The sequence below is a fragment of the Aulonocara sp. 'chitande type north' Nkhata Bay genome, linkage group LG6 (assembly GCF_057382095.1).
Source record: "Aulonocara sp. 'chitande type north' Nkhata Bay isolate Kocher_YH1m ecotype deep benthic linkage group LG6, A_spYH_male_GT1.1, whole genome shotgun sequence".
Taxonomy (NCBI): domain Eukaryota; kingdom Metazoa; phylum Chordata; class Actinopteri; order Cichliformes; family Cichlidae; genus Aulonocara; species Aulonocara sp. 'chitande type north' Nkhata Bay.
In genome coordinates this window covers 4,197,071-4,216,731 of record NC_141349.1, presented here as the reverse complement: position 1 = coordinate 4,216,731, position 19,661 = coordinate 4,197,071, and the positions used below count along the sequence as shown (strand labels likewise).

At 41.4% G+C, this 19,661-nt stretch overlaps 1 protein-coding gene across 2 annotated transcripts in view; it reads right to left on the bottom strand.

Moving 5' to 3' along the window:
* Positions 1 to 269: 269 nt before the first annotated feature.
* usp34 (ubiquitin specific peptidase 34) overlaps positions 270 to 19,661 on the bottom strand; it is a 54,443-nt gene continuing 35,051 nt past the window's right edge. The window contains exons 39-78 of one of the 2 annotated variants that reach the window (XM_086294672.1): positions 19,544 to 19,638; positions 19,060 to 19,364; positions 18,042 to 18,205; positions 17,894 to 17,959; positions 17,548 to 17,694; positions 17,136 to 17,192; positions 16,833 to 16,910; positions 16,241 to 16,335; positions 15,982 to 16,154; positions 15,745 to 15,895; positions 15,561 to 15,639; positions 15,424 to 15,477; positions 15,243 to 15,338; positions 15,084 to 15,148; positions 14,918 to 14,993; positions 14,425 to 14,472; positions 14,226 to 14,291; positions 14,031 to 14,111; positions 13,370 to 13,455; positions 12,170 to 12,338; positions 11,882 to 11,956; positions 11,532 to 11,683; positions 11,278 to 11,431; positions 11,126 to 11,170; positions 10,798 to 10,902; positions 9,210 to 9,357; positions 8,167 to 8,471; positions 7,720 to 8,049; positions 6,471 to 6,628; positions 6,230 to 6,308; positions 5,784 to 5,910; positions 4,211 to 4,318; positions 3,467 to 3,571; positions 2,741 to 2,865; positions 2,494 to 2,617; positions 2,288 to 2,367; positions 2,017 to 2,157; positions 1,731 to 1,871; positions 1,484 to 1,640; positions 270 to 1,294 (exon numbers count right to left, since the gene is read on the bottom strand). In XM_086294672.1, the coding sequence (XP_086150798.1) occupies positions 552 to 1,294; positions 1,484 to 1,640; positions 1,731 to 1,871; positions 2,017 to 2,157; positions 2,288 to 2,367; positions 2,494 to 2,617; positions 2,741 to 2,865; positions 3,467 to 3,571; positions 4,211 to 4,318; positions 5,784 to 5,910; positions 6,230 to 6,308; positions 6,471 to 6,628; positions 7,720 to 8,049; positions 8,167 to 8,471; positions 9,210 to 9,357; positions 10,798 to 10,902; positions 11,126 to 11,170; positions 11,278 to 11,431; positions 11,532 to 11,683; positions 11,882 to 11,956; positions 12,170 to 12,338; positions 13,370 to 13,455; positions 14,031 to 14,111; positions 14,226 to 14,291; positions 14,425 to 14,472; positions 14,918 to 14,993; positions 15,084 to 15,148; positions 15,243 to 15,338; positions 15,424 to 15,477; positions 15,561 to 15,639; positions 15,745 to 15,895; positions 15,982 to 16,154; positions 16,241 to 16,335; positions 16,833 to 16,910; positions 17,136 to 17,192; positions 17,548 to 17,694; positions 17,894 to 17,959; positions 18,042 to 18,205; positions 19,060 to 19,364; positions 19,544 to 19,638 (5,553 nt within the window). In that variant the 3' untranslated portion in view covers positions 270 to 551. The remainder of the gene's footprint in view (positions 1,295 to 1,483; positions 1,641 to 1,730; positions 1,872 to 2,016; positions 2,158 to 2,287; positions 2,368 to 2,493; positions 2,618 to 2,740; positions 2,866 to 3,466; positions 3,572 to 4,210; positions 4,319 to 5,783; positions 5,911 to 6,229; positions 6,309 to 6,470; positions 6,629 to 7,719; positions 8,050 to 8,166; positions 8,472 to 9,209; positions 9,358 to 10,797; positions 10,903 to 11,125; positions 11,171 to 11,277; positions 11,432 to 11,531; positions 11,684 to 11,881; positions 11,957 to 12,169; positions 12,339 to 13,369; positions 13,456 to 14,030; positions 14,112 to 14,225; positions 14,292 to 14,424; positions 14,473 to 14,917; positions 14,994 to 15,083; positions 15,149 to 15,242; positions 15,339 to 15,423; positions 15,478 to 15,560; positions 15,640 to 15,744; positions 15,896 to 15,981; positions 16,155 to 16,240; positions 16,336 to 16,832; positions 16,911 to 17,135; positions 17,193 to 17,547; positions 17,695 to 17,893; positions 17,960 to 18,041; positions 18,206 to 19,059; positions 19,365 to 19,543; positions 19,639 to 19,661) is intronic. The other variant, XM_086294673.1, reaches the window with a different exon arrangement.

Genomic DNA, 19,661 nt, shown 5'->3' with positions numbered 1-19,661 from the left:
TGCCTTGTTCATAAAGTACAAAACTGGCACAGAGGACAACCTTTTTTTTTTGTTTTTTTTTTTGTTTGTTTGTTTTTATACACAGTAAAAATGCAATAAAATTAAATTACATACAGAGGAGACAAAAGTTCTGTAAACCTTTCCCCTTTACAGCAAAGCTCAAATAAAATCAGTATAAAACACACCAAGAAAAAAAACCAAAAAAAAAAAAAACCCACCAAGCCCACTCACCCACCCACCCTTTAAAAAAAATGTGCTGTAGTCTGTACTACTTTTTCTGCTTTTCTTCTTTATTTCTCAAAGGAGATGTTGGCTCTGCGTGGAGTCGCAATCTTATAATGCGAAAAGAGCGGCGGGAGCCGCTGAAGCTGGAGAAAGCGTCCGACTGAACATCGGCAGAAGGCAACAAACAGCAGCACAAAACCAGCAGAAGAAGAAGAAACATAATGAACAGGAGAAAGTTTGTTTCCTCTGAGCTGAAGTCAGACGTCCATAGCAGAGAGAAAAGGGGGGGAGGGAATTCAAGATATGGCGGTGGTCAGTTGATGATGTCATGAAGAGGGCTGGCCTTTAATAGAAAGTTTGGTAACAATGGCAATGGTGGCTTCCACCGTCCTGTACAGCATGTCCAGCGTGTCAGGTGGGGGGCCAACGCTCTGGAACATCTGTGAGGAGGAGGAGGAGGAGTGGCTGCCACAGCCATCTGGACCCTCCCCCACCAGCCCTGATGGGAAAGCAGCATCCTCTGAAAGGGGTGGGGCCGGGCTGCTGCTGGTCTTAGAGCTCATCTCCTTCTCTTCCTTCACCTCCTCTGAGCAGGTAGACACGGCCTCATCCCTTCTCCCCTCCCGTTGATCTCCCACCTCGTCGTTCTCCTCGCGTGGCACCACATGTTGCTGCAGCTCAGGCTCCTCCCCCTGGACAAACCCCTCTCCCGTCTCCTGCAGCAGGGAGGAGGAGGAGGAGGAAAACGAGGAGGATGACGACGAAGAGCCCTCCATCTTTTCCTCTTTGGGAGAGGAGTCCAGATTTCTAGAGGAGGTGGGCATGGGGTCAGGAGAGGGCGGATCCTGCTCAGTGCCTGGGTCGATCAGTGATGAGGAATCTCGTGTTTCCGTGTCTGAGGTGCTTGTGGGTGTTAGCGCCTCCTGTTGGTCAGGCTTTGGATCACTGCAGGGCGGAAGAGTTGAAGAGGAGGTGGAGGCGGCGTAGAGCTGGGCTCCTCCATCTCCGGCTCTGTCGTCATCACCGCTCACCCTCCGCCGCTTCACCGGGGTCGCCCCTTCATCCTCAGCTGACAACAAACAGACTGTTACTGAAAGGAGCCACTATTCTACATCATTTACAGCACTGACTTTAAATTTTTCACAAAGTCTACTTTGTTGAGTCATACTCCAGATTATTCTGCCTAAATGGTCAACCCAAAGAAATGTGCTCAAATTGAGGTTGTGTTTTGGTTTAGTGATTGAATGGCATGTTATACCTTTGCATTTGTGGTCTTTGGCCTCCAGCTCTAGAGTGCTGCGTTGCTGGAGACAAGCACGACAGCAGCTCAGAAGCTCTTGCAGGGCTGGGAGGAAAGCTGGGTCAATGGCCTGAGAAGGCTGCACAGACAACAGCAACATCAATGCCCTCAGGTCCTGACAAAGAGAAGAGAGATCAAACAATGAGAAAACAGTGGCACCATGTATCAGGAGGACTGTTCTATGAGTGTGTGCATGCATGCATACAGCATTGAGCAGGCTGCTGGTCTTGTTAAGCTCCAGGCGATGAGCTGCCAGTTCAGGCTGCAGACTGCTCCGTTCACTCAGCAGGTTTGTCACCAAAACACCAATGAGGTTGGAGCAGCTGGGACCAGACAAAACCTGGACCTACACATACACAAATTTTTATTCTCTATTTAATTACAAATTAAAATGCAACATCATTTGGACAATCAGTACAAACTGGGTACAACCTTGATCAAATGTAGTGACTATTTAGGATTCCTACAAGAAAAGCTGAAACTTTTTATACCTTGTGCAAAAAGCAGTTAAGGAAGGTGTAGGCCACGTTGTTGTTCAGAAAGGTCCTCTCGTCCATTAGGATACATTTAATGTACTCGCTGAAGGCTGGGTCTTCACAGAGCAGCTTCACACACGTTTTAGCCATAACAGACTGAAAGAAGAGCGAGATGAGAAGGATTTACCATTGTGCTGCTGTCCATATCCAAAGAGCCCGAGTCTATTAACAAGGCCTGACCTTAAAAATGGTTGAAATGAGTGAAATCAGAGGAACGCAGCTGTACCTGTGACTGACAGAGCTCTGTCCACAGTTTGGGGAAAAGCGCAAGATGGAGGGGAAGTCCTTCATACGCTATCAACACACCTGAGAGGGAGGCAGAGCATTAACATGGAAACATCTATGTTTCTGTGCAAATTCATGTGTGCTTGCAGACAATTTACGGTTTGATCAGTATGCTATAATGATAACAGTGGAAATACAAACACGTACTTAGCTTGACAAGTGTATCTGTGAATTTCTCACAGTTGATGGCAACGCGACACAGCAAGTGAATGAACTTATGGTAGGACAGGAAATAATCCAGCAGCATTCGATCGTACACCTCATCTTTACCCTGAGATGGACACAAACAAATATTACCACCAACACCAAGCCTCTGCAGGTACTGAAGGTTTTCTGTTGAGGTTTCTTTTACTGCTGACACAAAACGATTTGGAGCAGGAACAGATAACCGTACCTTGCTGCTCTCCACCAGTGAAGGCAGCAGACACATGTTCAGCTCCGGTCTTGGAGGTCGGATGTTGTTTTTGGCTCCCATAAGTTTGAGGTTCTCTCTGCATGGCAGGTAAGGACCAAACGACACTGCACAGGGACAATTAAAAGTCAGTGAAAAGAAAGCCAGATTTTTAATTTAATCTGAAAGAGTTTAAGTAAAGATGAACCAGAGATTTTTAAAAGTCGAAACCACTGAAGGTTTTACTTAAAAACCTTTTGGATTATAAAAGCTTAACTTGAAGAACATCAGACAGTATATTTGTCAAATATGTACTGTTCAAACGGTGGATGATTATCATTAAAAATGGCCCAAGTTTCAAACACTGAGACAAATGTTCATGTAAGTAATCTCTGTTCTACTCTTTGGTTACCGTTTGATGTCACTGTGAGACAACAGGCCTCATATACTGATGTTTACCATTAATATTTTGTTGTTACCACGGTGCGTATGCTAGTAAATCAAAATTGAAAAAAGAAAAGAAAATATAGAAAAAGGTTTGGAAACAAAGCTGATATGAAAATGACTAACAGTCAAAAAGAAAAAGAACATTCAAGGAGAAGCTGTGACATCTAGCAATGAACGGCATCATGCAAAGCTACCATGTTCTTGGGGATCCATTTTAAGCTATAAAACAAGAATGCAAACCAAAAGAGGACAATCAACATGAATAATGAGGAGAAGACTTACTGGGGATATTGCTGTGGTGGTATGTGCAGTGGTTGTGTTGTAAGAAGGGGACTAGAGTGTGCAGGAAGTCATGAGGACTCAGCAGAACGAGTTCCTTCAGCACATCTGCAACAAGAACATCACGTTACAGGACACTTTCTAAAACTTCCAATTATTTCTACATCTGACCCGTTACATTTTTAGAGAGACGCAGATATGTATTCTGCTAGCCAAATTCTACTCTGTCTCAGCTGGAACAAAGGATGATTTCTGTTTTCTAGAGTTTGGCTACAATAGTTGCCAAAAATGTACACACAATCACACAGAGTCAAAAGTGTTCATAATACTCAATTCAATGTGATCACTGGTCTTTAAATTGTAAGGCAGAAACCCTTCAAAAATCAGACAATCCCCTGTGAACAAGCACTTAGTGAAGATTAAGAAGGAGCGCAGTAGTTTTTCCTTCCCACGCTGAGCTCTTTGGACTTTCCCATTGTTCTGAGCATTGGTGAGTCCAATGAATGCTGTCAAACAAATCTTTCTCATCCTGGCAAAGACAAACTACCAGTTGTAGCCAATCACAATCACTAATGAGATCACAGGACTTGGCTTTATCAAGTTAGCACATTGTAGGAACAGTTCAAATAAATGTTTAAAAGCCCCAAATTACCAGGACATACATGTCCATAATAAGTGTATATAAACATCTGACCTAACTTAATATACTTGAATGTTAGCTGGTGGGTTATCAAAGGTGAGTGTTACCCAAGCAGGCGTTGCGGAGCTCAGGTGGGCTATAAGAGTTCAGCAGAGTGAGAAGCTTGTGGGCAAAGTCAATCCTCTCCTGCCACTGGATCAGAGCCTGTTTCACATCTGGGTAACAGGAGAGAGAAAAAACAAAAGATCAGCACAAATACGAGAACACACATCTGCAGATATTTTACTCTAATACAGCCCTTTGTAACCAATGGAGTTGGTACACTGTACCAGAGCTGCTTCTTGGATGTTCAGAGTCAGATTCAGGGACATTTCATGTTCACTGGTTAAAGTTTGTGTATCATAATTTCTAAACACAAAAAAATTGTCATTTTATAGGAGCTAAAAATACAAAGTGGCTGAAGTTAAAGCTATCCAGAGATCAGAGCCAGCTGTAAGCCAGCAGCCTCGGCATGAGCAATGGAAGAAAAGAAAAAAAACCAAAGCAGTTATGAGAAAAATGAAGACTATTAAAACGGTGAAGTCTGGTGAAATGATGCAAGTAGTTAACATTTGTATTTACTATATGAATCTGTAGCTGTCAAATAAAGAAGGATGTACAGCAACTCATTTTTTCCAGTATCAGAGCACTTTTGTTTCACTTGTATCTACTTGTTGAGCAGATACTAAAGTCACTGCTCAGTTTTGTTATGAAAACAATATTTCACATTTGCAGCAGTAACTGCCCAAGAAAAGTGCAATCAGTGCATCTCCAAATATGTTTCAGGCATTCGTTGTTTTCCTGACATCGTTGTATTATACTCAGTCGTACATAGCATTTGTATTTTATTCTATTCTATTGTGTACAGTTGATTCTTATCCTATTCCAGTGTTTTTCTAATTTTTGCTATGTAACTTTGCACTGTCCACTTTCTGCTTTAACAAAACACATTTCCCACCAATAAAGGTTATCTCATCTCATCTTCCCTAAGGTCACATTTTTTGCACATTCATTTACTTCATGCCAGACAGATCAACTCTTCTGTAGTGTAATGCTGTCCTGGGGTTTTATGTCTTAGTATGGTCATCTCCTTTTTAATGGCAAAAATCAAAGTAGTGATCGCACAACAATCATCCAACTAACCACACCTCTTTATGAACAAGAGCACAGCAACTTCAATTAATAAGACTAAAAAACTACCGGAGCCAAAGTGACACTCCTGTGCTACGAGTCAGTGTAGCTCACTGCTGCACTATTTCAAATCTGGCAAAATAACCACAAACAGCTTCTAGCTCTGCATACGTACTATCAACAAATTTCCCACGTGTGGGACTAATAAAGGTTATCTTATCTTATCTTATCAAGTGAAAACTGGAATTCACCTACAGAGCCTAACTTCTTGCTAACATGTTGCATTAACTACAGTTTCATTTTACAGCGCCACATCACAACAGCAGTGGCCTCAAGGGCCTTGATATTGTAAAGATCCTGCAATTATAGAGAAAACGCCCAACAATCACATAACCTTCTTTGGGCAAGCACCTGGTGCCAGTGGGAAGGACAAACTATTAGTTTTAACTGTTTAACCTGTGTTACTATTACATGTGTTCGCCCTGTTAAACAGTAGGGGATGGTGCACACCTTTGCGCTGCAGGTATGGCCTGGTGGCTTTGAGGACAGAAAGAAAGATGGAGAGCAGCTCCACCAAGTCTCCAGTGACGTGGCATGCTGTCGCCTCATGGTACATCATGTGCAGAGTGTTGAAGGACTGCAGGGAACAAACAAACAGTGCACATAGCTTTACTTATTAGATTTGGAAGGGTTAAAAAAAAATGTAGTAAGCAATGAAATGCAAATTTTATTTTCATGTACATATACATATTTTAAATGCACCTGTAATATACTATATTTAATTTTATCTTTTTAAATCCAGATATTAATGATTCCCTTTGGCCTGTTTTAAATATAATGCCAAAAAAGGCAGATGATGCATGAAAATGAATTGGATTATGGCAGCATAGAAAGATGAGACGATAGCTTAATTTAGCAATTCTTTTTGTAATATTTAGAAGAGACCTGGATTGTACCTCAGTCATTAGGATAAGTCCTCTGTTGAAGACTACCAACAGTCGGTCCTCGTCATTCTCCAGCAGAACTCTGAAGGCACTGAGAGGAACAGCACAGAGAAAGGTCAACTTAGAAAGTAACGTCAGTAAACTTTCCAAACTCTGATACAAAATGGACAGTTTCTGTGACAAACATCTTCACCAGGTTACAAAAACAAGCTTCACAAGACCTTCAGTGATAAAAGTGTGTGTGTGTTCTTACCTGATAAGTGTGGTCCAACAGGAGCGCCCATCCAGACAGCGGAGGTAGCAGCTAATAGTGGTCTTCTTAAATTGTTTAATGTCCTCCACTTCCTCTTCCCTCATCTCAGCTCGCTGCGCCACAAACAGCTGCATCAAATTGAACAGTTCCTCCACTGCCTGCAGGGAGAAGCACATCAGCGGTTATGATTTTTACATTATCACAAATAAACATAACCAAGGCAAGATCTTTAACCCTTTAAGACCTACCATAGAACCAAGTCCGCCAGAGCTTACTTTATATTTTTACATGCTGTAGTGCCATTTTTGGGAGCATTTCAAGTTGCTATACATCAATACAACTGTTATAGCCCAGATTTTAATAATATGTCTGCATTAAGTCCATAGTAACTACATTAATTGCAAAAAAGTGCAATAAACTACAAAAAAATTGAAAATCGTTTTTGTTTTTTTTACATATATTTCTACTTGGAGAAATTTAAGAGGCTTATCCCTCAAAACTTTAAATACAAAAAAGTTGCAAAAAATAGAATAGAAATTTATTTTTAGTGTCTTCATAGTTTTATTTTGGAGATACACCATTTTTTATATACTGCAGGAAAAACGAAAAACAATCCTATGATGCAAATTTGCAAAGAAAACAGCAGGTGAATCAAAATAAACTATTTCCAGCAGTGCAATTCGAGTTCTAAGCATCCCAGCAACTATTCAGAAAAGCATAAAGTCAAACATGACTTATAAAAACACCAGTATAGGCTCTTAAGGCCTACAAATAAAAAACTACATTTTCCGCGAAAATGACGTCACTTCTGGTTTCGGCCAGGAAATGGTGGACATGCGATAGTTCGCGCTGACGTCTGTTTCACTGTGGGAAGTGTTACGAACAGCTGATCGGATCGGCAAAGCGTGTTTCTGGAATATTATGTTTTTGTTCCTGCAAGCGCTTTTTATGCAATTTTTGCAAAGCTTTATGTGGAAGGCAACCGTGACCGAGGACAAACTGATGGCATCAGATGTAAGTACAACTCCTCCGGTTTCATATGCAAAACAAATTATTGCGCTAGCTTACACGGTTGCAGTGCTACTGGGATTTAAAAATAGTTACACAAAAAGGAGCGTGCCCGCTCCGACCGGCTTTAAAGGGTTAACAATTAAAGACTTCCTTTATGTTTTGCTTTTAGGTGGGGAATTTTCAAAGTGCTATGGACAATAAAGTCACATCACTGCTAGAAGTCTGACTGTCCTCTCACCCCTGGATACTGGCTGGCATGTGGAGTCAAGTTCTTGAAGGCCCACTGGATGTTTTGGTGTGATGCTAGTTGGCGGGTGAAAGCAGTCGACTGCTCGCAGCACATGCGCAGGATGCCATAGTAGGCAGGGAGCATGCCGCGGTTGAATAGCACCACCTCCTGGTCATCGTGGTCAGCCAAGATATAGTTGAAGGCAATGTTTTTGGTCACCACAGGGTTCTGCACCACTAGCCGGACGTTCTCCGGACAATCCACACAAACGTTGTACCAGAAGGACAGCAGTGCCTGCTTATTGTGGTTGGTTGCAATGGCTGGCTCTGACAGTTTCGGCTGAAAACGTGAAAGAAAAAAGTTCTAAATTCTGCACCTAAGACTCGGACACGCACATTGAAGTGTACAATCGGTACAAATCTTTAAAAATATCTTCGCAGTCAAAGAAAGATGTACCTGGAAGAGGTTCCAGAGGTCCATGAAGTAGCCAGAGAACATGAGTTTCTCCGTCTTGGAGATGAGGCAGTAAGTCATGAAGCTGAAATACTGCACCAGTTTGGTAGTACCATGAACACTGGCATCCACATACAGCTTGGCACGTCCCAGCAGCCCTAGCAACAGGTTGTAGACCTGGTGGAGAACCACGGTGGTGTCGGGGGACAGTGGGAGCTCACGGGTCGGCAAGTGGAGGGAGCGTGTGGAGCGGAACATCTGTCGAAAGGAGTTGCTGGGGATGAGGGAGACCAGGAGGTATGCAGCAGCTAGAGGGAGAAGAGAGAGTTAACTGCTATCATAAACAAAGGACTACTGTGGCTGCAGTGGTACCTCATGTTAATTTAAACATGTTGTTTTTAAAGGTGGTCTTTTCATTATTGACAGAATGCTCTGCTCTTATTAAACAGGCTTGAGTTTTTTTGGACTTGAATGGTCTCATAGTTTGCAGATATTTTTTTTGGTCATCTCAGACATCGCTCTGGTAGTCAATACAGAAGCCCAATCAGAAGAAATTTAGCTTACAGGGAGCTAAAACCGCTCATTTCGACAATGGATGAACTTAGTGCTGCAGCAACAGCCACTGTAAGACTAATGAGGAAATGTGAATCATGCAAATCTCTTTAACCATCTTTATTTAACCATCATATTTAATCTTGAGATTCTTTTCTGTGAGAGCCCTGGCTATTTTAAGAAGCAGGTTACACTATTAGTAAAGTTCTATTTACATTAACAATAAAGGAAGAATGTATATCTATATAGTCAAAGTAAAAATTGGGTTGTGTACACTAAAGGGCTGTTTAATTTAATAATTAGCATTTTTTTTAAAAAAACTTAACGTTATATTTGTTTTGGCTTCTAAAGTTCTCAGTTTTCAGAATTTAATCCACCTTTTTAAACTCTGGCACAATGTCTTTTCATTCGTAGTTGGTTTAACTCCCTGTTGAGTGTTTGTTAAAAAAAAGAACATGAAACTAAATACAATGAGACAATGCAGAGGCCCTTACACGTGCGGACTCGGGGATAGTTGTGTGCCAGCAGGAAGCGTTCTACCCAGTTCTCCATGTTCTGCAGCACCCAGCTGTGGGCCAGTTTGTTCCTGGGAGTCTGCACAGCCAGCCAGTCCAGACATTGGGATGGATTGTACTCAATCACCTGACAGGAGGCACACAGATGAGACAGCATATATTTAATAAGGACTTTATAAGCAGTATATTCATTTTAAAATGGCAATCCTAAACACTGACCTAATTTTTTCTGTTTGGTTTTATTGACTTTTGATCCTGCATGTGGTGCAAGTTTACTTTATTGATAAATAAGATGTAAACCAGTTGCAACTACATGTATGGATCTCATTCCATTCATCCATCTTCCACCACTTATCTAGGGCTGGGTCACAAGGGCAGTAGCCCAAGCAAAGAAACCCAGAAGCCCGTGTTCAAAGTCACATCCTCCAGCTCATCCAGGGGAACTCTCTCCAGGATGCCCTGGGCCTACACCTCAGGACCTTATCCTGGTAGGACATGCCCAAACCACCTCAGCTGGGTCCTTTCAATGTGGAAAAATCGTAACTCTATTCTGAGTGCCTTGCAAATGACTGAATTTCTCACCCCTCCTTGAGAGAAAGCACAGCCACCCTTTGGAGAGAATTAATTTCTGCTGCTTGTATCTGCAATCTCATTCATTTGGTCATATACGTGAGGGTGGGGACATAGATCAACCGATAAATCGGCAGTCTGTCAGTCTCCTGCTATACTCTACTCTCACTCGTGAACCAGAAATACTTAAATTGATCTACTTAGTGCAGCAACTTGTCCCTGAGCCAGAGTGGGAATTCCACCCCTATCCAGCTGAGAACCATTGCCTCAATCTGCTATGAAACGCTTGGTGCAAGGTGGAAGCCCCAACCTGATGAAGCCAACAGAACCACATCATCTGCAAAAACCAGAGCTGCGATTCCGCCATCTGGCTACGCCTAGAAATTAGGGGCAAAGGGCAGCCGGAGCAAAATCCCACACCCACTGAAAAGAACGAGTTATTGCCAGTAATGCAGATCAAGCTCTCGCTGCACTCGTACAGGGATCTAATAGCTCCTAAATATCAGCCAGACACCCACTATTCTGTAAGGACCTTGTACAGAATCACCTGAGGGATGAGGCTCAAGTCTACAAAGCACGTGTAAACTCCCACATGACCCAGGTACATCTTTCTTTGACACATCCATGCATGGAATTATGGTTAAAAAACCCCAAATCATTAAAATAGTGATTGGGGTTATAACAAAGCCAGAAACAGAAATTTTCTGAGCAACCTGAAATGTTGAAATGAACGTTGGAAGCAACTATTGAACTATAAACAAAGGAAACCATATTTTTATGCAGTATAGTTTTGTCCAGCCTAAAAGGATCAAATTTTGGCAAAGCACCAAAATTATAACTAATATTATTTCTAGTAAATGACATTTGATCAACTTTTTGAAGACCTGTATTTAACAAAACCCAGAGAGGTTTTCTTTTGATAATGATAACTACATATTACATTAAATCCTTTTATTAGATCTAAACAAATGGAAAATATTAGTGTGTCAGGGTTTACCTCCCAGATCCTTTGGAGAATGTAGGAAGCAAAGGAAGGCATCCCCGGAGGTCCACCCGCAAACTCCATCAACATTGTTAGCAGCTTGAAGAAAGGATTGGCAGCCTAACAGAATTTAAGGGGGGGGTCATGAAAAATCATTTTTGTATCACTACACCATATTTTTAAATGGTTTATTAAGCGTTATTACAAAGGCAAGTTAACAAACGTGAATAGACAGAAGTTCAGTTTCTATCTATTCAGGAAAACAAAATGAACAAAGGCTAGATTCGATTGTTTTTTCAAATAAAGGTGATTTTAAGCCCAGTTTCATTTCTGTGGTGCTTACCTCAGGAGTCAGCTTTGCAATCGAGGTGAAGAGCATCGACACAATCTGCAGAGAGAAGCATTCAACATGAGAAAATTAAAATGGATGCATTTTACACTTGTATAGGTGGCAGTCATTGCAACATTTACTCAGTCCATTTCCTACAAACATACATGTTCAGCCAGCCGGTTATTATAGCGACAGAGGCTAAATATGAGGTTACAGGTCTGCCTGATGTTGATGCCATCTCTGATGTGCTGGAAGAGGAAAGGGAAGCCCTTCCCTCCAGTCAGCGCTGCCATGTCGCTCTGGGACAGAGTCAGATGTCTGGACAGAGAGGAGAGGAGAACACAGTGGCTGCTTGAATGCTTAATTCTAATGAGAATGAATCTAAACAGAAAAATGCATGCATGTTGTATACTCGCACCTCTCAGAGCGAGACTGCTCCACCAGCAGAGCAATGAGTGCGATCATCTTCTCCAAAGCTGCAGGACGATATTTTTCTTCAGCCAGAGACAAGATGTCTTCTTCCTCGTCCTCCTCCTCTCCTTCCTCCTCTGACAGCACCTCTACCTGAGGCTGAGAAGGACGTTGGTTAGGTCCTTCTTATAATTAGGTCATGTCTTCTAAACACAATATAACTACAGGCTGGGTGTTACTTCATTTAAAAAAGACAAATAATATTACAAAGAAACAGAACCATTCAGATTAAATCTCTCTTTGATAATATTACTGTAAATAAATGAGTTGTGAAATATAAGCAGTGTGTAAGCTTACATTCTCAGGGCCTTTTGTTCCCATGTAGAAATGCACCATGATAGAAATGGCTTGTAGTGACAACAGGAACTGACTCTGTGGACACAAAACACAAAAAATATTAATCGTTTTTAACAAGGAAGGGGGAAAATAACCAAACCACATTTATGAAACTAAAAAAGGACTCAAAATCATGCTGTGTCAACTGTTAGCTGAGAAGAAAGACCCAAAGAAAAAGCAAAATAGTGTCAGGTTTCTTTCTTTTTTTTTTCCACACTAAGTGATTTCAGGCTGCAAAACTCAATTTACCTCCTCCTCGCCCATCTTGGCAAACTCATACAGAAAAGCGAAGTACTCAGTCAGGTGTTTGCTGTGAGGCTTGACGCCGTGCTCCATGATAGAGAGGAGGGTCTTAACAAAGCGAGTGACACAGGACCGGCTGCCGATATCCTCCACTGGCCCATCCATGTCGTCAGAGCTGAACAGACACAGGAGCAGAGGTTCTGAGACTGAGGTATCTAATGACACATCTAAACTCTTTAGTTCATGTGGAGCCACAAGTTTTTTTCTCAGAGTCTAGTGTGGCACAGACACTGAGTGACACATAGCTCCTGCTTGGATCTGTGTGGCCATCTGATTTCACAGACACAACACTGTGTTTGTGCTGCACACCTTGCATGGCAAAAATGTACCACATGAGATTTAAGTGGGTTGTGTTGCTAAGCAATAAAGATAGCAGGGATGAACTGTAAAATTCTGGGCCAGTGTTTTAAGTAACAGTGTGGTCGATTTTTTTCTTATTTTTGCTTTATTTGATCTTTATCCCAGTAGGAAAAGAAGTAAAATAAACAAAATGATACAATCTTAAAGGCTTTCGGTTCCTTCCGAAAAGCGAGAAGAGGTTTTTGAATGACATTAACGCTATGTCAGCCTATTATACAGGGAGGCACTAGTCCCTCCTGACATGGGTGTCACTTAGCCAGCCTGTAAGGCATAATTTAGCCATTTCAATCAGCTGTGTTGGATCAAGGACACATCTAAAACCTGCAGGACACCGGCCTTTGAGGCCCAGAGTTCCCCCACCCCTGCGGTAACGTCTGGCGTAATGGCATTTAAGCTTCTGATGAAGTCTCGCAGGAGGCAGTCTCATAGTGAGACACGAAATGAATGCTATGAAAGAGAACTATCAGTGTACATTCAGTACCGGTGCACGAATCGTCATAGGAGCGCACTTGCTGCCAAATGCAGTCATCCAGTTGGTCAGATCTATTATTTGGATAATAATAATAATAATAATAATAATAATAATAATAATAATTTGTCTAGTGAATTTACATGAACAGCTACATTAAGAATGGTTTAGTTGAAAACTATTTTTAATGCACAAAATATTTGCACAGACTTTGCATGTTCGGTGTGAAAAGGCCTTAATGGAAGACTTTGAGACTCCTAATCTTGGAGAAAATGTTTTGATCAGGGAAACCTGTCCCACAATAATGAGTGACATACCCATCCTCCATGCCAGGCTGCAGGTAGAGATGAGCATGAACTGGCCGCAACCTCTGGATAACGTGAATACACAACCTCTGGAACATCTGGAAGACAACAAATTAAAACAAGAAAATTTACATTTAAAAGTCAATTTAAAGACAAACTTCCACTGACAATAAGTTCAGAATGACGTAAAAAGAGTTACAATATAGCTATAAACATTGGGAAAAAAAAAATATATAAGTACTTTTGAGTCGTTTTGGTGTAGTACTGTCTCCTCCACCTCAATCTAACCCTTTTCTTAGAATCACACATCTGCCTGTGTCTTCGTTCACTACATAAATGAACCTTCTGTTTTTTCCCCTTTAACTCCTGCCTGGGATCCAATATATCCACTGTCCCATATGTGCACATGTCTAAACATTCTCAGTCTTGCCTGTCTAGTTTTCTAATCTTCCACTACGTCGAGCTCTGCCTGTCTTTTAGGTCAGAGCCACCTTCTCCAAACCATACATCCTTTCACTCTTGCTGCTATCCTTCCGTCGTGCCACATCATTTTTTCCCCTTTAGCTACACAATTAGTATTTTTGAGCACATTAGTCCAGTTTCAGTATTGTGAATGTTGTTGTTTTTTGAGGTTTGTTTTGTGTACAGTGATGTTTTATGACTTGTCCCTGACCTGTCTGACAATCTGATTGGGACACTTTATTAGGATCTGCATCGGCCACCAGTTGTCATCAGCCATCCGGTCTAAAAACCACTGAAACAGAAAAATAATGATCAAAGGTTGTGCAAAAAAAAAGAAAAAAGTTTATTCACAGTATCCATTTACTTTGCTGTAATCACCAGAATAAAAAAGGTTTAAAACTCAAACCTCGCAGGCGGCCTGGCTGTTGTTGAACTGTTTGGTCAGCAGTTCAATCCACTGCAGCATGGTGGGCTGGAGGTAGCAGAGCAGAAAGGATTAACAGTCTATCAGTAACTTCCTTCCTCCTCCCCTTTCTTTCCACTTATCTTTACAAATTAACAACACTCAGAAAATGATAACAGTGATAAGGATGAGTGTGCATTACCTTCTCCTTGGAGTGAATGAAAGTCTCAAGGACAAAGGATGTGCTGAGCTGCAAATGAAAGGGGAAAAAACAACAGTAGAAAAGTAAGTTTTAGTTAAACTAATTAGCATTGCAAATCAGTGACATCACGCAGCATGGTATAAATATTTTTAGAAAATGCGGTCAGTTAGAAAATAGATTAAAATAACATCTTTCTGAGTAAAAGATGCAGAAACTTTTACCCATTTTCATTTTCTAGATTGGGCTTCAGCCAGCTGTTATTCCAGTGTGTTTTATCCAAAACCCAAAGTAGCTAGGAAGGAGCTAGTTTCCTTATTTTAAGAGAGAACTGTTCCATTTTTAGTACTTTTGTAGTAGTAAAGTGAAAACAAAAAAGTCTTTTTATTTTAAAAAGTAATTCGCACAATTACAGTTTATACATTTTCTCAAAAATCCAGGTTTCAAGTCAATAAAAGCCAGAAAATAATAGCTAAATGCTTGTATTACTTCTCACCTTGGCAGTCATGAGGGAGACAGCTTTGGGGTCTGGCAGGGTGCTGGGGATGCTGCTGCAGAGCTGCCACATGAAGCTGAAACAATGACAAGTCGTGCCATTGAGTGAGTAGTGATCAAAAAGGCCAATAAGATGTGACCAAAAATACAAACTGATTTATGCTCACCCAAAGTAGGTGTGTTCAAATATGTTTTTATCCTGCAGAAACTGCATGTTGTCGTGCCAAATCCACTGAAAGAGAGAGTTGGACATTTAAATGAGGGATTTAATAGGAGTAATGCACAGAGATCTGCTACGTTTAAAAGAAAAAAAGCACAGTCAGTACCTCAAGTAGATCAGGAGAGACATCAAAACTAAAGTCCTTCCCATTGTCATCCTCCGGTTCCACTCTCTTGTAGAAGAGCATGTAGGCACTGTGTGTCTGAAAGTTTGATTATCATTTCATTGTTACCTTCTGGATCAAACACAGAGGATAAAAACTACAAAAATGGACCAGAAATTCTCACCTTCTCAAAGGAGAAGTCCATAAACTTGTCAGTGACAGAGTCGTAGGTTTTAGTCTAAAAGATAAATAAAGTAGGTGAAATTAGAGATTACACGTGGAATTAAGTGGTAGTATTTATCTTGCAACTCTCGCTCATACCGTCATCTCTCCACCAAAGCACTCAGAGGCCAGCTGAGCTGAGTCAAAGGGTTTTACCTCTGCATCATTGAAAAGGTACCTGGAGGACAAGATAAACCTTTGAGATGGTGGCGTCCTATGACAGTCACTCACTTTTTGGGTTTAAAGACTGATTATTAAAACTTTAATATGCATCATCCATCACCATTTATTGTTCTTGTAGGCATGGGGGTTGACAATGTCCCGGATGAAGCTGTAGTAATGGCCGCCATCTGCTGTGCCCGTGTGCACAGTGACGCCAATGAGGTCATACTCATAGCTCTCTGTGACCTTTGCTTCACCCTCCTCTCGAAAACCTGAGGCCCATGGAAGGCAACACTTGAAGAGTCAATTACAATCATCAATACACAATAAATGTCCGACTGGGTGAACAGAAACTAACCCTCTTTGCGCTCCCCTTTGCCCATGAGGAAATCCTCAGTGTAAGGTGTCATGTCGAGGCGCAGGGGGAAGGAGAAGTGGGTGTTGACCTTCTCCTTCATCATGGTCACCATGTTAAAGGTGTATCTCATTGTGTTGAAGCTCAGGATGCGAGGCAGTTTCTTAAAGCAGGCCCTGTGTAAAGAGACACAGTGAGACATGGTGAGACACTGTGTTGAGAGAGGGGCATTATTTTTTTCAGGATTTTAAATCGTTCTGACCTTTTCTCTGCGCGGACCTTCTTTCCACACTGTGAGCAGGTGTACATGTTGTCACCCTCCAGGGTGTCTTTGATGGTCACTTCATCCAGAGACTCCTGAGGAAAGATAACAAAGCACAAATACATCAAAGAAGGAAAAGTCTGCAGTGCACTTTGGTTTAGAGAACAAAAGACAAAAGTTTGTGTTTTCTCTCTTAGTTGGTAAAAGATGCATGTGACATCACTCCTTGTTGAGCAATGGCTTTTTCTAAACCCTCAAGATGAGCATTTAACTCATTTTGGGTCTGAATATGAAACTGATGGAAGCTGAACCATACTGCATCGGTATATGGTAGCAACCCTGCTTTATTCTTCTTTTTTATTCTAATGAGTATCATTTACATACAAGATTTCTGTATACAAAAAAACAAAACAAACAAAGTAATTTTTGAAAACGTAAACATTTATGCTGGCAAAGAGAAAAGACAGGACTGCACTTTTCAGAACCATTGTGGTTTGTGCAGGACTGTTTATGTGGCAGAGGTTGATCTCCACTGAAGCTGTAAGAATCACAGGTGAGCTTCAAACTTGCGTAACATTTTCGCCCCACTCACATAGATGTTCTTCATGTCTGCCACCTGACATCTGACTGTGTAGAACTCCTCTGCAGTCTGACTGACATGGTCACAGTCCTGTGGGAGACACAGAACAGTGAGAAAAAACAATGGCAGAAAATGTACCTCACGCTGAGTCTGTGGAACCCTTAACTCATCTACTGTAACCTTTGTAGTTTTAAAAATAACTACATTTGTGTGAGGTATTAAAATAAACACGAAATTCAGCTGTGCTTTGTTGTTCTCAAAACAGTTTTCCTTCAATTTAATATTCCTCCTTTCAAAATCAATTCCCGCACTCACCAGAGACACCACATTGTTGGTGATGACACCTCCAAACAGAGTCTTCACTGTGTTTTTCTGTCAATGTAGATAATTAAGATACATCAGCTTATTAATCAACTTTAACATGTACTATGATGCCTGAACTATTACTCATGCTCTTAAAATTATCTTTAATATTGCATAATATTTGTGGTCATCATTTGTATAATAACAACATCTTATTTGGATATGTACTTTTTATACAAACAATCTACGTCTTAATATGTATAGTGCTATAGAGAGATTGTGATTTTCTGAATGGCAGAGATGAACACTAAAGGTTTTATGAAGATCAGTAATAAGTGGCACCTGCTCCAATCTGGAAATTAGTGTTTGAATCCTTTAAAGCATTAAATATATAATTTGTGTGTATGTAAAGATGTATGCTCACCAGCTCCTGGGACATCTCTTCTATCTTGGTGATGAGGTCGGTGAAGAACTCTGTCATGTCTTTCTGCTCGCCGGTGTTAAGAGGCTGTTTGTCCATTGTGTAGGTTTTACAAAATGGCCGGGGGTTGTATGCTTTTCTCTCACTCTCCTGAAAACACACAGATTAACACAGATAATCCATCTCACCAAACCTTCTGATTTTGCCGTCTGTGGTGCTCAGAAAAAAAGTCCAATCGTCCAGATCTTCAGAAACTGAACGGGTGTTAAAAGTTACTCTACTAGTGACTGTAGTTTTAAACAAATACGACAGACAGAAGGGAAGGACTAAAAGGAAAATCAAAACTCACCATGAGATATGTGAACATCTTCTGCAGCTCCAGCAGTGTTGTCTTGTGTTTGATATCTTCAGCGTACTGCACGCAAACACAGAGGGTGAGGACCTGTGTGCCATTTGAATTTTAATGACGTTATTGTAACAATCTTTCAGATACTGACCTTGGCAGTGAAGACAGCCTGGCGGGCCTCAGGGATCATATAGAGCTGCTGAATGGTAGAGGCCATGTAGCATGTTGCTCCCAGGTTGGTCAGACCCACGAAGCGGCACTCAGCCCGGACGTCGTCATGGGGCCAGTAGTCCCACTTGTATGGAGCATGAGAGCCTACAAGCAAAAGATTAAAAGAAAGTTTGAGTTCTGTGTCACACCTGTCCTTTTATTAAATTATTCAAACTGGCAGTTGCATTATTGCAGGGGTGTCAAACTCAAATACACAGTGGGCCAAAACTGGAACAAAGTCGCGGGCTAACGTTAATATTTATTGGGGGGGAGGAAAAAAAAAAATCTTCCTCCAGATATAAGAATGAATCTTTTCTTATGGACTCAAACAGGTTTTGCTGAAAAACTGAATATGGAACAAGCAAAGCTTAATACTAAACTATATATATTAGCTGTATAATACCAGTAGGCCAGCTCTGATAGTCATTTGGTGTGGCTTCGCAGGCCAAATGTAATTACGCTGCGGGCCAAAGTCTGACACCTATGTATTATTGGGTTGCAAATGGAATTTCCAACTCGCCCAAAACCTTTTCCGACATAATTACAGATGGCCTTAAAACAAACTAAACTTGGAGAACAGTCTGGTAATCTGGTTGTTAAAGCTATGATTAAAATTAGGCATGGTGTAAAAACATATCTAAAATTAAGTTTAAAATAATGATAGGATTCTGCACTTCTGTAGAGCTTTGTAGTTTCAGCTCATAGTGCTCTTTAAAACTCTTTCACAACAAAAAGTGTCCCAGTCTCTTCAGCATTAGTCCCAATTGTGGGTCAATGTCTTGTAGAAGAAGACTGGATTCACTGTGGCAAAGCTTACATTGAGTCAGATCACTGACCTAGAGGACTACTGACACAGAGTGTAGCTTGCATATACAGACAGAAACACAGTACACAGAAGTAAAATAAACTACAGAAAGAGCACTACCAAATAAAAGTAATCAAAAAGTGAAGCTCTTCACCCTGCATGTGCTGAGACATGACCCAATTATGGAGCAGCCGATAGTTTTCTACCGAGCCCTTCACCGTCTCCACCAACAGATCATAGGCGGCGGCCCTTGCAGCGTGGGACTTGCACTTGGGCTGAGCACGGTCAACCAGACTGGGGAGGAGGAAGAGGAGGTTGTAGACATCCCTCAGAAACTCCTGCCCCTCACGGGAGAACTTAAAAGGAGGCTTGTGTTTGAGGACGCTGGTGGCAAGACGAAGGAGCCCTGTCAGGCCATCGTCTTCGATTGTTCCATCTTGTTGGTCCAAGATCTCACGGCTGGAAGTGAAAGAGTTATGTTTACATCAAAGCAGTATCAATTGTAGAAATTTGCCATTTGGTTTAATTTTAAAAGCCACTGCCATCAGTAATATTGTCAGCATGAACTTTCAGCAAAATGCAAACATCCTTTAAATCTTTGTATACGGAGCATAAAATTCAGTTTGTGACAATCAAACCTCCTAATGCAGTCGGCAAGATGTCGGGCAAGAGCATCCAGGTCCAGCAGGGTGGTCTGCATCGAGCCGGCCAGCGACAGAGAGGGAGAGACCTTCTGTGAGTTCAAACAGATCAATA